This window comes from Miniopterus schreibersii, assembly GCF_964146895.1.
Source record: "Miniopterus schreibersii genome assembly, chromosome: 13".
Taxonomy (NCBI): Eukaryota; Metazoa; Chordata; class Mammalia; order Chiroptera; family Miniopteridae; genus Miniopterus; species Miniopterus schreibersii.
In genome coordinates, this window is record NC_138113.1 from 10,116,927 (window position 1) to 10,134,048 (window position 17,122).

A 17,122-nucleotide genomic window follows, 5' to 3' on the forward strand; every position below is an offset into this window, starting at 1 on the left:
ATCAAACCCCGATCCCCTGGATCCTAGGGCGATGCTCAACCGCTGAGCCACGCCGGCCGGGCCAAAATATGTTCTTAGTGAATCTTTCTTTTCTTCCTAAGCATTTGTGTTGAAGAATACTGAACTCTGAGGACAAAGATGTCAACAAGCAGATTTATTTTTATATCAGCTGTAGAGCTTGTGGGCTAAGAGGAGAATGCTGCTGACATTTACTGAGGGTAAGGACACAGTGGCTTGGGAAATGCACCCACAATGGAAAGGCGGCCCAAAAGCACCGGGTAGAGACAATTAAAACCAGAGAAGGTCCACCTCCCTGTAGGAGGAGACGCAGGAACAAACACCTCGCATTCAGCATTTTAGACCAGCCAGGGCATTATTCACTCAGAGTCTGCGGACTAGGTGAGGGGGAGTCCGTGAACCCCTAAAATTAGGGGCAAAATTATGTTTTGCCTTTTTCTGGGGAGCAAGTCCATTGCTTTCACCAGATACTCAAAAGGGTCTGCTAGCCCAGATGATGAATAACCACAAAACTCATCCGAGGCTCCCAGGCCTCCTGTGGCTTCCCTACAGAAATGGAAAATATCAGGCCACAGCACTGTGTGTCTTCTCTTTCTGATGTGACCCCATTCCTTAGTCACCTAGGTCTTTTTCTCCAGGCCAAATAATTCCAATTCTAAAGGACTCTATTTTAAAAACGTTTAATCATGTTTGTAAGACTCAACCCTCCTGAGCTCTCAGTGAGCGGTGGGCCCCGTGCTGGGTCCTGGAGAGTAAAGACGGACCTCAAGGGCCTCAAGGAGCTACCTACAGGGGATAGAGAAGCTACCAGCAAGAGGGAAGCACAACATGATTCTGAGGGACGGGTAGGTTGGCAAAGGTCCCTAACGGGGTAAAACTTGGGCTGGACATGTACAGTTTAATATATGGGTTCTGGACCGTAAAGGAAATTTAAACCAATTTTGAACTGATGGCCAATATGAAATGAAGGAAAGGCAAAAAATAATAAACTATATGCTTATGGGAGTGACCAAAATGACAGCAGGGCTCCACGCAGCCGGCTCAGGTCTTCTCACCTCTAAGCATCACTACCTGCATTGAGCGCACAGACCCTGACTTTCTGGAATTGTCTTTGAAATGAACTTGAAGACCAAAGGTATCAGCCCAGAGAAAGAGGAACATATTCATCTGGAGCCAGGAGATCTTTAGAATTCCAGAAATAGTATCATCACACAAACCTGGCAGGTAAAACCATGAAGGAAGATCACCCATCACACAAAAACTCCAGAGCCCTCGCGTATGTACCCACAGGACAGAGCAAACTGAGGCCCCAGACTCCCCGCTCCTCAGTTCCAAAGGACTCAGATCTGGAGAGTAAAACTTTCTGCAGACTCAGCTGCAGACGCCAGCCAGCGTCCCTCTTGCCCTGAATCTGGCCTTTCTCCTTGGGGGTTCGAGCCCCTTTCTTCTCTCCCTTGCTGCTTCCAAGGGATGACTCAGCCGTCCCTTCTCTCTGCAGCCTCTCAGACCAGCCCAGGGACATGTGGGACTTCCAGCTGTGGGTTCTGACTCAACCCTTCAATGCTTAGCCTTTAGCTGCTGTTTCTCTAGTTCAGTGTTTCTGAGCCAGGTCCTTAGAACCCCAGGTGAAGAATGGAGATTTCTGGGTCCCACCTGAGTGTGGAGGCCAGGAATCTGCATTTCGCTGTCCTAGGGGCTGCAATAAATGTTAGGACAAAGCCAAGATCCTCCAACCTGCCTGGCTCTTTAAACCGGACTGTGAACATCAATCAGGTCATCTCTCCGTACCCACTGCCTATGGTTCTGCCCATTTCTTCTCTCTCCCTTTCTAATAATCTCTCATCTTTGGCTCACCTTCACCCTGAGTTACAGCACCTCCTTAGTGATTATTTTTCTTGTCTGGCCGGCACCTCTCCTATACATTCAAAGCCACATCCACTGTTTTCCATCTGTTACTGATGTTTCATGTGTCCTGCATTTAATCCAGTTCCCTGATTTTCAATTCTGATTCTATGTCACTTTCCAAGTCTCCTTCTCATTGCCCCAACCCTTTCCCCAACTGCTCCCTGGCCCTTGGCAAAGCTGGCACATGGTCACAATCAGAGAGACTGGTCTGGGAGGACCGTGCAGGGCCACAGACAAGTCCTCTTAAGGGACTGTCTTAGTCACAGGACACACAGAGATCTTCAAATTCCAAAATCCAAAATCCTGGCAAACTACACCTCCCCTGAATTTCAGTTTTCAGCCACAACTGCCTTGAATCAGTGCCACCTGGGTATGCTCCCTCACCCTTGTTCAAGAGTTGCCAACCCTGGCTGCACCTTAGAATCACCTGGGAGCTATGCTGGGCAGCACCCCGAAACAGTGAAGCCAGTGGCCAGACACTGGCATTGTTAAAAAGCTCCTGAGTGGCTCTAAGGTGCAGCCAGGCGTTGGTGGGACCATCCCAGCTTGTCATGGTCCCCTCCTATCAGCCCTGATCTGAAGGTCCATCTCTGCCAGCCGAGGGGTGGGGCCTCGGCTCACCGACCGTGCACCCCAGCTAACTAGAACAGCGCCCGCCACCGTGTCCCTCCTGGTGAACCTCCGCTGAACCCCTGCACCAGCGCCGGCCCATTCCCCCGACTCGCTGGTGCTCCCGCTGCACCTCCTGTGGGTCCTCCATCCCACCTGCTCTTTCTGGAAAAACGCCTCCCTGTCGTCTTCCTCATCGCCCCTCCTCCTGCCACCTCCAGGCCCAAACCCTTACCCCCCACAGGGCTGGGCACAGACTGTCTCCCCGGCCCTCTCTAGTCCTACCCATCCAGCCCCTGACACCACAGTAATCTTCCAAAACTATCTTTCTGCAAGTACCACCTCCTGCTCAGAGCACCTCAGTAGCTGCCGACTGTCCAGAAGGTAAAGTTCAAAATCCTGATTCTGGCACTCGGGTCCTACGCACTCTGGCCCGGGAACTTTTCTACGCATCTCCCGCTAGTCCCTGAAGAAAACCCTCCCGTCAGCAAGCTCGTGTTGCCAGCATGTCGCCAGCAGGCATCCCGACCTCGGCGCCCGCCGCAGCCCCTCGCAGCACGCCCAATCTGCACTCAGTACTGGGAGGAGGCCTCGCCCTCACCTCGCTGGTGCACGTGGGTTCTGCATTCTACGCCAGGAAAACTCCTGTTTGTGTTACTATTTTTAAACGCTTAAAAATGTTTGCCTTTGAGTCGAACAGATGTGTCTGTCCATTATATTATACGCTCCACTAGGGCAGGGACAAAATCTGTGCCAGTCACCACCGTGTCCCCAGCACTCTACAGACTCAGGGCACATAGAGGTGCCCAGTGACTACTGAGTGAAGGAATGAATGGAGAAAGGAGGAAAGAAGGGGGGAGGGAGAGAAAATGGAAATGCCAGCGCCATGGGTACTGAGGCTTCAACTGCCCAAAGCAAGCACGCCCCCGCGTCCCCCAATGTGAGAAGCACCCCCACCTGAAATACCCCCCCTTGCAACCCCAACCTGCCACCTTCCACCCTTCCCTCAAAGCCTCCAGAGCCTTCTTTGAAGGCCCCACCCCCAGCAATCTCGCCCTCCCATGTGTTTCTTAAAGAGGAAATTTGGCGTGGGGAGGGCCTGGGGGGTGGGGTGGGCTGGAGGTGGGGTGGAGGGGATCAGTGGGCTTAAAAGGGGGACATCTGTAATGGTCTCAACAATAAAGATAAAGAAACATTAAAAAAAATTAAATGTGCAATGTAATTATAACATAAATGAATGCTGGAAAATTACTAATGTATTAAAATAATGAAGTAACCACCCATAAAATAAAAGGAAGTGGGGGTTGAAGAGGAAATTTGTGAGAGATAAATCAGAGAAAAGGGTGAAATATGCAGCCCACTCTGATCATCTTCTTGGAAACGAAACAGGGCGGGAGCAGAAACTCCGAAATTCCACGGCGGTTCTCTTCTGAGGAAGGCGGATTTAGGACCACTTCTTCTTCCTTCTCTTTGCCTTACAATCTTCCTGTAGTGAATCTCCTCACAAAGAAATTTGAAACTTCCTAATGTTCCACTCACTGGGACCACCCCGAGCACCAGCAGCCCTGGGGACCCTTCACAGAAACTCCCTCCTGCCAGGCGGGCAGCCCCTCTCCCCGGGCCTCTCCATCTAGCCCGCTGAGCCCCTCCTCTCGGCACCGGTTTCTACGAAACACACCTCACCTCCCCCAGAGCTTTCAAGGGACCAGCTAGGGAGATAAAGCTCCCTGAGGCCTTCCCACAAGACCTGGGCACAGAGCCCACAGGACTCCGCCCGACCCTGCTCAGTGAAATGCAAGAATTCAGAACCACTGGGTCACAGCCTCCAGGAGCAAAGGGAGAAGACCCCAGCTGCCCCTCGATCCTTGCAATGTCGCCAAGCCAATAACCTTATTGCCACATTTTATTATTTAACTGCGAGTCCGTGGCCCTTGTCCTATGAGGTTCACCCTGTTGTGTCCTCAGGTTGTGCCCCCAGGCAACTCTCAGCTGTCTTCCTGCTACTGTGCCCCGCCCCGCACCACGACCTGTCAGGTCTCCAGGGCACCAACACTAAAGCCACCCAAGGCTGGAATTTTCTTTGGAGGTTTTTTACTAAAAACTCAATTTCTTTAATGGATATAGGGCTATTCAACTTCGGTAGTTTATGCCTCAAGTAATTTGTCCAATTTGTCTAAGTTGTCAAATTTGTTGGCATATAGGAGTAGTTTGTAACTTTACCTTAGTATTCTGTTAATGTCTGTAGGACCTGTAGTCATGTTCCACTTCCATTCCTGGCATTTGTAATTTGTGTCCTCTCTCATTTCCTGACCACCTAGCTAGAGTTTATCAATTTTACTGACTTTGAGAGCCAGCTGTGAGTTCACTGATTTTTCTTTGTTCACTATTTTCCATTATTATTTTTTATTACCTCCTACTTCTTACTCTGGATTTAATTTTTCTACTTTACTTAAGGTGGAAGCATAAGTCATTGATTTTAGACCTTTCTAAGGCTATAAATTTCCCTCATAGTACTGCTTTACTTGCATCCCACAAATTTTGTTGTGTTTTAATTTTCACGTAATTCAAGACATTCTCTAATGTATCTTGTGATTTCTGTGTTGATCCATGAGTTATTTATGCATGTTTTATTAAATTTCCAAATATTTGGGGATTTTAAGGACACATTTCTGTTCATTTTATTTCAAGCCATCATTTCTATCAGAGAACATCATACTCTGCACGATTATCATTAGGAAATGTCCCTCTTTATCCCTGGTAATGTTCCTTATTCCAGCGTCTACACTGTCTGATCCTAGTGTGGGCAGCCACTCCAGCTCTCTTTCGGCCAGTGTTTCCATGAAATATCTTTCCCCATCCTTTTACATTTAACCTATTGTCTTCATATTTTAAATGGGTTGTCATCTTATAGTTGGTTCTTGCTCTGTTATCCATCTGATAATGTCTACCTATTAAGTGGAATGACTGTATCACTATGTTTATCATCATCAATATGGCTGAATTTAATCCTATCATCATGATTTCTGTCTATTTGTCTCATTTGTTCTTTGTTACTTCCCCCCCTTTCCTGCCATTGTTTGGTTTTTTTAAAATCATTCTACTTTATCTCTGTTATTGGCTTATGTGCCCTACTTCTTTGTTAGGCTAGTCTTCTAATGGCTGCTCTGGGGTTTACAATATACAGCTTCAACTTGACCCAGTCTACTTCAAATATTATTATTTTACATACAGCATAAAAAAATTATAGCAGTACACTTTCATTTCTCCCCCTCTCCTTGTTCTATTGTTGTCATGCATTTTGCTTCTATGTTATAAACTCCACAGTATATTGCTTATATTTTTGCTCTAGACAGTCTTGAAAAGATTATGAATGAAAAAAATAGCTCATGTTTTCCTACATATTTACCATTTAGGGGCCTCTTCATTCCTTTGTGCCATCCAAATTTCTGTCTAGTATCTCTCAACTTTAGTTTGTCTACAAAAAAAAAAGTCTTTATCTCACCTTCATTTTTTTGAAGTATATTTTTGTTGTGTATAGATTTCTAGATTGACTATTTTTATCTTTCAGTTCCATTGTGTTCTTCCTTGGATAATTCCTGACCAGACTCTTATCTGCCAAAACTCTTATCTTTGTCCCTCTCTATGTAATGTGTCTTTTTTTCCTTTCTTTTTGGTTGTTTTTATGAGTTTCTCCTTATTACTAGTAGTAAGCAATCTAATTATAACGTGCCATAGTGTGACTCTTTTTTACTTTTATCTGAGTTACACTGAGCTTCTTGAATTGTGGGGTTTATGATTTTCACCAAATTTGAAAATTTTCCCACAATTATTACACCCCAAATATTTCATCTGTGCTCTCTGTTCTTCTGGGACTCCAGTGCTTCCCAATGCCTACAATGCCATCTCTAATAGCTTTCTAGGTCCTCCATTTCAGATCCCAAATTACCTTCCAGCCTCCTCTCTTACTATCTCACACGCCTAATTCTCCAATCAGAGGTTCTCTGTTAATACATACATGTTCATCACCCAGACCGCTGCTCACCAGCAATCACCTCTGCCCCTTCCCTACCAATCCAGTGCTCAAAATTCAATTTACCCTTCATGGCCCAGCTCAGCACTGCCTCCTCCAGGAATCCTTTCCTAACCGAGGTAGAATGATGCTTTCTCTCTGTACTCCCACAGGTCCTGTGTGTCATAGTGGCCCCCTCAGGGCTTGAGGATGTCCTTTCAGTCATCTTGGGATGAGCCCCACCCTCAGGCCCAGGAAAAAGACATTGGACCCTACTGTCTCTGCGATGGGGATAAGAGTAACGATTATATCAAAATATGCCTTTGTGAAACTTCCTGAAAGATGTTGAGCACACAGTACTTTATGAAGAAGTGAGTCAGGGAAAAATGAGCCACAGAGCAGATTAAGTCAATTATTCTGAGCCAGGGGAAATACCCTCTAAGGATCTTCAGACCAGTCTATCAATGTAGCCTCTCAACAGTTGGGGGGAAAAACATACCAGCCTCTGACTTCCTTCTTCCTTCTAAAGCCAGGGAACAGGGGTAGGTAATCCTGTTCCAGGAAACCACACAGCTCCTGGCTTCAGGTCTTGGGTAACAGACCTCTCACCTGGTGAGGCCTGAAAGGCCCCAGGGAAGCAAACAGAATTCCCAAGTTTGGGAGATCAAAAGCAAAATTAACCATGCAACCAAGAGCAGCTCACTCGCAGATCCGAAGCCTGAGGCCATTCCAACTTTACCCTGGAAACTCTTTCAAAGGCACAGAAGGGCAGACCATCCCCTTTGAACACTCTCACACCAGGTATCCTGTCCTCACTTTATCTCCACCTCCCCTCATCACTCTCCCCATACAACCACACACTCAACAGCCGCCTGCCTCCTAACACCCCACTGGTCCCTCACTAATCCTTATCACCCCAATGCCCCTTGCCTCCAATGCCCACCTACCCCTCCCACATCTCTTTGAAGCTCCCCCACCTCCACATAAGTTCCCAAGGCAGAGCCACACAGGATACTCATGAACAGATCCTCCGTCTCCTTTCCATTTGCTGTACCTGCCGCAGGCCCCTGCCCCACCACACAAGCGGTGTCAGGGAGTTCATCAGCTCTCTCTTTTAGGGATTTGGAAGAGCACTGGTCTGGGGGCCAGGACACAAAGGATATAGACTGAGGCTTTGACACTGTATCACCCTGACCTTGGGTAAGTCCCTTCCCCTAGGGATCTCAGCATCCTCTCTAGAAACACTCAGGTCTCCAAGGTCATCCCTCCTGGCAGAAGCAGTGTGGGCAGCAGGGGACAGCAAGCAGCAGGAACAAGATTCTCTTAGATACAAACTCCAATTCATCCGACTTGTAAAGTCTACTCAAGCAAAATGCAGTTTGGCACCAGCCAACAGAGATACATTTTGGGAGTTTACATAGTTACAAATAAACATAATAGTAACACTTGCACTTGAATGGGGCTTTGCGGTTTACAAAGTGCTTTCACCCATTTTCTCGGACATTCTTTACCAGGACCCTGTAAAGAGTTGGCATCATCATCGTCGTAGCAGATTTAGGAGGCCAGCACTAGTCTAAGATCTTTACCTAGAGGCTCATTCAGAGTCTTAGTTAAGAAGGACGGAGAGGGCCAAGGACCTCGGCCGAGATCACAGGGCGGAAACGGCAGATCCAGCCAGGGACCCCTGGCTGAAGGAGGAAGGGCTGCAGGTGCACTGCACACCTTGAGAGGAAACTGCTTACCAGAGAGGAATGTGGAGACATCAGTGCTGAGAGCTTTACTTTGCTGATTTGCATAAACTTATAGAAACATCTCTCAAGCCTAAATATGCATATATTCACATAAATGGGCAAATTCACAGAAAGCGCTTTGGAAGTATGCGCACCAAACAAGTGGTAAGAGCTGCCCATGGGAAGGGGAGCGGGGGAGGGAAGGGGCACTTTCACTTTTACACCTTATACTCCTGCCGAGGCTGAACTACTTCTTACAGCAAGCACATGCGCGATATAGAAGAGAAACCCATCCTCACATCCCTCTATCTGCGGAAAGGGGCCCAAGGCTAACAGTAGGTAGCCTCAAGGTATAACATTACGGGTAATAGTTTCCCATACTATTTACTATTTTAAAGGTTTCCCAGAATGAGCACATTTGTTACTTTTATAATAGACTGAACCCTATGAAATGAAACTGCCATTTTTTACAGATTGGAAGTGGTTGAATATTGGCAATTTCATGTGATTCAACCTAATAATAATTCATGCATCAACATTCAACAAATATTTATGGAGGGACTGCTCCATGCCTGACCCATATCCAGATAATAATTCTTTTTTTTTTTTAAAGAAAAGACATAAATCAAGCTGGGCCTCCCTTGCAGGCAGGACCCCAGTTACCCGTCTCTGTATCCCCAGCAACTTGCGCAAATACGTATCCAAAGTCATCGTGTTTGGCTGAGCGGAAAGATAAATTAGTAGGCGGCGGAAGCTACATGTCCATCAACAGGCACACAAATAAAATTATACATTCTAAGTCATCACCAACAAATACAGCATCCTTGCAAGGAAAGAGAGCAGACAAAGAAGGGGATGTGTTAGGCTCAGTTAACTTGACCCTGGTGCTGATCTTGGCTGCTCTGGCAGGGCGGCAGGAACACAGAAGCAATGGGAAAGCGAGACAGCATAAGGGGTCTGCAGGCTGGAGTGGCCATGGCGTGGTCAGCAGGCTGCCCGGGGAGGCAAACACGCCCTCCAGACGTGAGCAGCAGTTTCTGGCTGTCTCATCGCTGTGAAGGGCTCCTCTGCCTCCCCCACTGCCTTCAACAGCACATCCTGCCAGGTCGGAGAACATTCCATCAGCGTCTACAGAGCTGACCTGCCACCCAGGCAGCACTGTTTCTCTGTATTAACTTGAATTTTTCTGCACACTGTCACTCTTTCCCGAAGGCCTAACATCTGTACTTTTCAGGAGTGGAAGCCACCCGCCCCAACAAATCTTAAATTATAGCTGCAGAATTTATAACTCTAGCACTGCCTGGAAGTTGGACTGTGAGCTCCATGATTCTTTCCACCCCTAAATCCAGCGATGAGGGTCACGAGAGGTGTGTCAAAGTATTCTTTGTCCTCACAGGGAACTTAATGTGAAAAGTACATTCTCCGTGACATGTAGAAGGCAATAACAAGACGATGGCACAGCAAAAAAAAAAAAAAAAAAAAAAAGGAAGGGATGAGTGTGAGATGACCCGACCAAGGTGCGCTTCTGACACCAGGAACGTGGAACCGCTCTTCCCTCCACTGAGGCTGGCCCAAGCTTTTCTAAAATTCCTCTTCATCATTGCCAACAATGACAGTGACAGTGACCGCCAGAGCAATGGGCGTCTCTAGTGCCAGCTGCTCCTGCCCTGCAAGGCTACGTGCCTCTGTCCGTGTGGTTCATCACCACCCAGTGAAGAGGTATCATCAGGCCGTTTCACAGAGGTAGAAACTGGACAGAGAGGTGAAAGAGTGTCCCTAAGACCTCACAGCTGGTAAGAGGGGAGCAAGGAGGGAACCCATGCCAACGAGCCTGAGGCCAGCGCTTCTACAGACTCCTAGAGCAGAAAAGCCCCTCACAGGTCAGGCTCCCGAGGCCCCTTCAGTTTATAACCGCAGAGGACAGTGGGCCTGGGACAAGACCTATGACTGACATTAAGAGGCAGTGTCCCAGACTTGTCCTGAGAGATGGCAACACAGTAGTAACAACTACAACCCCAGTTTGGGGGGGATTCTTGTGTTTTCCCCAGTGCTTAATACTGTACCAGTGAAAGATAAACTATGATCAAGTGCAGGAGTTTAGAAAACAGAGAGCTGAAGAGGGAGAATCTGTGCCACGTTTCTGGCAATCAGAGGAGGCTGTGCCTCGCTGACAGTCTGACTCTGGGAAATGAGCCCACCAGTGGGGAAGCGGGGTGGGGTGCCAGCCCCAGCCTGGGGTCATGACCCACCCTCAGCACCACGCAATGCACTTGGCTCAGACTCCCCTTCAGGAAGTTACTGATTTGATTTCTTAGGAATTTGTAGCAAATCGGCACAGAATAACAGACCTACTGTTCCCCTCCCTGGGAGGGTGGTAAGGTCCACCTACCGTCATCAGGTGGATGACGGAGCCTTGGGCATATGGGTCAGTCTTTTAGGAACTGGCCCATGGGGATCAATTCCCCAAGGCCCAGTCCCCTTGGGTGAAGAACTCAGCCTTCAAGGGCAGTTGAGGAGCCCACCGTGGAGGTGGGACTGGCCTTGCCCTGCAGATCGGACTCAGGCGACACCCAGTTACCTTCATGGGGACCCATCCATCTTGAGCTGACATGTGAACAGCTAACCACAACCATGGAAATCTTGCCAAGTTCAAACCCACTCTGCTCACACTGGGGTTTCCAATGGGATTTATTCTGAAACATGGCATTTTCTTTTTATTTACAACAACTAAAAAATGTTCTTGAAGAGAGGAAAGGGGAAAAGCAAAGAAGAGGTTTCATTACTAATCAAAATTTCTCAGGAATTTTGCTGGAAGAAACAGCTGAAAACATGATCAGAGGAGGAGGCGGCATCGGACATTCAGTGGCCAGGAGGGGAGGAGATGCACCAGGCCTGCTGGTGTTGTATATAAATAAGTAAAATATACAATAAGTTAATTAACCGAGAGTAACCAAATGTCCTACAGGAAAGGAATAGTTCATTCTAGCACATTTAGCCACTATCATACTCTGCAGCCAATAGAAATGGTGATTGTGAAGACCAATTTAAAATACAAAACAGTCTGTGCTCTAAAGCTCAGAAAAGCAGGGGCACCATGTACAGCTTTGCAGAATTTCCCACAGGAAAGACAGGAGAGGAACACGAAAAAAAGTGGTTATGGTAGGATGATAAAACGGTTTTTTACCTCTTGTTTCCAAAGTTTCTGCAACATTATAAAGCATTTTATCATTGGAAACACTTTAAAATAATGCTTGCAAAATGAGGGGGAAAAAGAGCCACAGAAAAGAGGTGGGAAAAGGGATAATAAATAAACTTGGTCTGATCCATTCACAGATCAAAGATCAGAGATGGCTTGTCAAGGTTAAGGGCAATAAAGAAATAACTGCCTCGCGTTTGCACGGCGCTTCATGGTTTGTGAAGTGCCTCTCTACGCGTTAGCCCCTCCTCCCGCACCAGGTGACGAGGCGGCACTCCTGTGCGGGATCATCTCCTAGAACAGTGAGCAGCCGGCCCCACCCGACACCGGCCCCCTCGCCTCCGCTGGTCCTAAGTTTCCACAACTCCAAGAACCGATGGTGCAAACACCATCAGACCGGGGCTGCGTATTGCTCCCAATGGTCCAACCACCCATCACAAGCCGCCTGGGAGAGGGACAGCCGGGCAGGAGGCAGGGACAGGGACGGGGACAGGGCCTGGATGCTCCACGCCGGGAACCCCGCCACCAAGCGGCTCCCTAGCCTTGGGTCCTACGCCCTCCTCCCTCTTGCTCCTCTGCACTCTCGCTAGGGAACCCCTCATCCTCGCTAGGGTTTTAGGGGCCCAAATAGCCTTTCTGCTATAAGATAAAGCTATATTTTTCGGGGCTGCCTCACCCCTAACCTGGCACCGACTCATTCCTCCCCCGGCCCTGTGAGAAGCTAACAGGTATATACGGGCACAGGCGAGCATCTCAGGGGCAGCCACTGGCCACGGAATGTTACCATCTCGTCGTATTTTCTACCTTCATCTTCCTCTCATCCCCCATCAGCTACTGCCTCGACCTGCCCTCAACCCCCTGCTGCTTCCTCACCTCACTCCAGGGGCAGCTGGGGCAGAAAAAGGCAAGTTGTACCCTAACGGGCCTGCTGGTGCCAGGACCCAGGCAAGGGGAGGGATGTGGGAAAACCCTATCAGCTGCACTTTACCCCTGCTGTCCCCCAAAACTCCCTGTATCCCAGCCCCAAGCCATGCTTTTCTCCACCACAGCCTCCGACTATCATCATCTGACCCCCTTCAATCCCAGATCCCGCAGGCTGCCAGGCCCACACTTGTTGCTCAGTAACATCCATCCATTCATTCATTAATAAACGAAGCCCAGCAACACCCCGTCCCACATCCCCTGACTACACCTGCTCTTTCTATCAGAATCCACATGCCCGCCTCCCATGAGAAGAGCCCAGGGCAGGCTGCATGGCTTGCTGCTGACATGTCAGGCTGCCCTGAGGTCCTGAGTCCCTTCTGTCTCTCCTGCACGGAGCCAAGCATGGGCTGGGGGGATGAAGGGTACAGAGGAAGAACACTTGGACACTGAAAATGCTTCTTCGGTGCCACCAGTGACCACAGCAGCAAAAGGACACACAAACTCCTGAAATCCAGTGTCTGCTTCTAACTGTGAAACTGGGTTCATCCTACCGACCCAGGAGGGAGTCCCTGGCTGGAGTCAACAGGTGATGGGAGAAGAGAAGAGTCTGTAGGCAGGAGGAAGGAAGGAAGGGGGATACTGGCATCTGGAGAAAGTTCCTGGTGTTACCCTGATTGGGAGGGGGGGTCTAGCCACCCTATTTGCATGTGCCTGTCCTCCAGTCCTGCCCCTCCCTATCCTTGATGGTGCCCCCATTCCAGGGGGTTACATGTGCCCCATGGGCAGGTGAGTGACGCTTCATTCCATGGCTACGCAGGGCCACACGGGGCTTAGTTTCTACTGCACTCATAGAGATCAAATGCAGGACACTTAAGGAAGGCCTTGGTGGGTAGGCCTGAGAACCCAGGCACCTTTTGAAAAGTCACATTCGTCCCAAACAAGTGACTCAGACACTTCTGGAACACAGCCCACTGAAAGCCGGGACCTCCTGCATTCTGTACCTCAGGCTGCCAACGGGGCCCTGAGAGTTCCCTCCTCCCTTCCCAAAGCCACACCCAGGGCACAGCTTCCAGGTCAAGGCCACGCTCTCCTGGGATGCTAACATGGTTATTCTTGATTTACTTATGTTTTTATCTTTTTTCTGTTTCCTCATCTGTTTGGGTTTTTGTTTCTTAGCAACACCCAAAGGACACCAGCAATCATGGGTTCAGACTCTAGGCTCCAAGGCGGAGAATTTCTGTTTTGCTCCCTCAATGTACAGCAAGGCATATGGGGAACTCATGCAGCCCAGGGGCCCTGGCAGAGACGACAGGGCCAGAAGTGACATCAGGACCAGGCAATGGTTCAGAGTTTGGTCATTCAGGGTCCTGGGAATGACTCCCGATTCTTCCCCAGACAGCTTCCAGCAGGGGCCTCAACAGGCAGAGGCGCAAGCTGAAGTCCACCAACTCAGAAGTCATGACAGTGATGGCAGGTTGTCACCTTACGTGAACGAGTCATTGGGAGACAAACAAAGGGACCTGTTGATGTGACTGCACGAACCCATGCCTGCAGAATCGAGAGGTACAAAGCGTCCACGAGCCACAATGGGAAAGAGAAAGAATCTTGGTCCAAGAACTAGGAAAAAGTTAAAGCAGAGAAAACCCTGTGTTTTCCTCCAACCAAGTAGCAGGCAATGGGACGGCCCCACAGGGTTCTTGCATCAACCACCAACGGCACCGCTGTGCACCTAGAGACTCAGCCCTCAACCCCAGGAGATAAAGATAATGGCTTTGGCCGAGATGGAGGCCGCAGTATGACGTAGTGGGGAGAGCAGTGGAACAGAATTGAGAAATGGAATTGAGAAATGGAATTGAGAAACGGACATTCCGGCCAGGTGACAGCCATAATCAGCTGTGAGGCCCTGGGCAGGCCACTTTCCATCCATGTATAAAATGAGGCAGCAGGCAGGGCACACAACTGTAGAATTCATTGACGCGAAGCCCTGTGGAGTCCCCCAGATGAGTTACCAAATACTAAACTCAAGGATCACATCTGCAGGTCCCTGCAGCCCCTCGCCGGGGTCTTGGAACTCCGTGGAGTACAATACTGTCTACTAGTTAAGCTGAGGCTAGAACTCCACTCTTCCAGCAGGAAGGCATCCTCCAGAACTAGCAGAACCCCCACCACCTTGGCCAGCACCACTGTCCCTGTTTGTGTCCCCACACCATGCTTTCCGTGGGGAGACTGCCACCCCCCCCATGATCTAACTCTTCGGGGCACCCTGGGCTCCTGGAGGCAGACGTGGGATCTGTGACAATCACACCTGCCCTCTCTGCAGCCCTTCAGGTTTCCCAGGGCACTTTCACCCACATTTCTTTTGACCTTGACAACATCCACACTGCGCAGATTCCACACTGTCCCATTTGACAAAGGGACACTGAGTCCACACAAGTCAGTCAGTTGCCAAAGCTGGCCAATGACAGACCAGAAGTCAGAAGCCAAGGAAGCCTCTTTCCGCACGAGAGGTCTTCTTGGCGGAGGTCAAGGAAAGGGAACGGCCAGGACAATGCTGCCCAGAGACCAGGCCTAGGTGGGCCTTCCTGCCACCCACTTGAGCAGGGCACAGGTGACAGAGTGGCCCTGAGGCCCAATGTCCTGACATCCCTCAGTCCCCTAGGGCCAAGCAGACAAACTCTAGTGCAAAGCCAGGGGTTGAGACAGAGAGGGTCCATCCTGCACCGGCAGCTGAGAGCCCCGGAGGCCCCCAGGACACATTCTGACTCAAGGGCAAAGAAAGGGATGCCGCCCCCATCTTCGAAACAGGTACCACCACCTTGGCTGCAAGGTGGTGGGAGGGGCAGCCCAGGGTGACAGCAAGGCCAAGGCAGAACTCACCTCTCTCAGCAACTGCATCCCCTTCAGCCTGTCCTGCTGCTGCTGGGCCACCGTGACCCCCAAAATGAGCGTGTGCACAACACAGGAAGCCACGGAGAGGAGGAGGATGGGGCCGAGGCCCAGGGGCAGCGTGATGAAGAGGGAGAAGACGAAGAAGGCCTGCCAGCCCGCCGTGTCGCCGGCCGCGTGCAGGCCCGCGAAGTTCAGGCTCAGGTAGGAGAAGATCTGGGCTGTTATGAGCAGCCACAGCAGGTAGGGCACCACTTTCCGGGTGACGCGCCCGGGGAGCAGCCCCTTTTTGCAGAGCACGTAGAGGAGGATGTCCAACACCAGCCCGACCCCGGCCACCACGAGGGGCGCCAGCTTGTCCCGGGAGAAGACCACGGCGCACATGGCCAGCGCGTAGCAGTCGAAGAGCGCTGCGAAGACCACCAGCACCAGCAGGGTCTCGTGGCGCTGCCTCCGGAAGTAGGTCTGGTACAGGTTCTCCAAGGACTCGGGCACGAAGGTCAGCCGCATGAAGCTGGGCAGGCAGAGGCAGGACCCCCAGTTCCGCACCGAGATCTCGTGCGTCCGGCCCATGCCGCGGTCGGGGTCGGAGGGCAGGCTGGCCGAGTACTCGGCAGAGTACTCAGCCGAGTGCTCGGGGTCGGAGAAGCCCTGATTCCTCGGCATCCTGCCCGGCGTCTGCTCCTACTGGCCCCGGGAAGGCGGGCTGGGCGCGGGGCGCGGGCTCGGGAGCGGGGACGGCCGCCACCTAGCAGGGCGCTGGGGCGCGGGCCCCTCCGGCAGGCGCGCAGGGCAGGTCTCCAGCGCGCGGGCTGCGCCCCGCATCTAGGACTTAAAGGACACCCCCAGGTAGGAGCGGCGCCTCCCGCCCACCTGGGCTTCCTCCGCGACCCGCCCTGCCCCGCACGGAGACCGTGCGGCCAGAGGCTGCGGGCCGGGCCTCCTCCAGCCATCTCCCCGCTCCGGCCACCCTGACCACTCGCTCAGTCCTGTCCACCCAGACACTCAGTTCCCTGGCTTCGGCTCGGGGAGACGCCGGGCCACCTGCCCATGCCTCGCACCCCGGCCTCGTCTCCACGCCACCCCTTGGCGCTCAGCCCCCGACGCCCCCACTTAAAGCGCCTCCGGGCCCGCGCCCGAGGCTCCACGCGCCGGGAGGAAGCCGGGGCCACCCCGGGGATGCCGGGCTCTCCCCTGTTTACTTCCTTCCCCGCCCGGCCCCGCGCCGCCGCCTCCCCCTCCCCGCACCGCGCGCTCCTGGAGGCCGGCCCGACCCCCGCGCTTACCTGTGCGGGAACTCGGGAGCCGCGTGGTCCGTCCGGTCGCCGCGAGGCCGCGGGGCCGGGTCACGCGTGCGGCGGGCGGGGCGGGAGGCTCAGCGCGCCCGGGGGCTGCTCCCAGCGGAACCGCGCCGCCCCGCCAGCGCCATGTCCCCCGCACCCCGGCCGCGGCGCGACTCCCCCGCCGTCAGGGGCGCAGGGCTGCCCCTCGGCACCCGCAGGCGCCGGGCGGCGGGAGGGCGGCGGAGGCGGCGGCGACGGGGGCTGGGAACTCGGGGCTCGCGGGGCCGGGGTCGGCGTGCGCGGCGCGGCCGGGCCCCTCCCCTCTCGGCGCGGCCGCGGTCCCGGCGGCGCGGCTAGGGGCGCACGGGGGGCCCTCGGCGGCGGGAGCGCGGGCCGAGCCCGGGGAAGCCCGCCAGCATCCTGCGCCGCCCGCGCCCAGCGGTGCCGGCCGAGTCCCCGCGCGCTCCAGGCCCGGAGGCGGGCGGCGCCCCGGCGCCCCTCCCGCGCGCCCCTCAGTCGCCGCCCTCCCGGCGAGCGCGTCCAGGAGTTGGGGGCGGGGTGG

General features: G+C 52.2%; 1 protein-coding gene across 1 annotated transcript in view; it reads right to left on the reverse strand.

The window, feature by feature from the left end:
• ADCY3 (adenylate cyclase 3) overlaps positions 1–16,715 on the reverse strand; it is a 48,792-nt gene extending 32,077 nt beyond the window's left edge. Inside the window, exons 1-2 of the mRNA XM_081157037.1 lie at positions 16,564–16,715; positions 15,269–16,108 (exon numbers count right to left, since the gene is read on the reverse strand). Of these exons, the coding sequence (XP_081013163.1) occupies positions 15,269–15,943 (675 nt within the window). The 5' untranslated portion in view covers positions 15,944–16,108; positions 16,564–16,715. The remainder of the gene's footprint in view (positions 1–15,268; positions 16,109–16,563) is intronic.
• Positions 16,716–17,122: the final 407 nt, after the last annotated feature.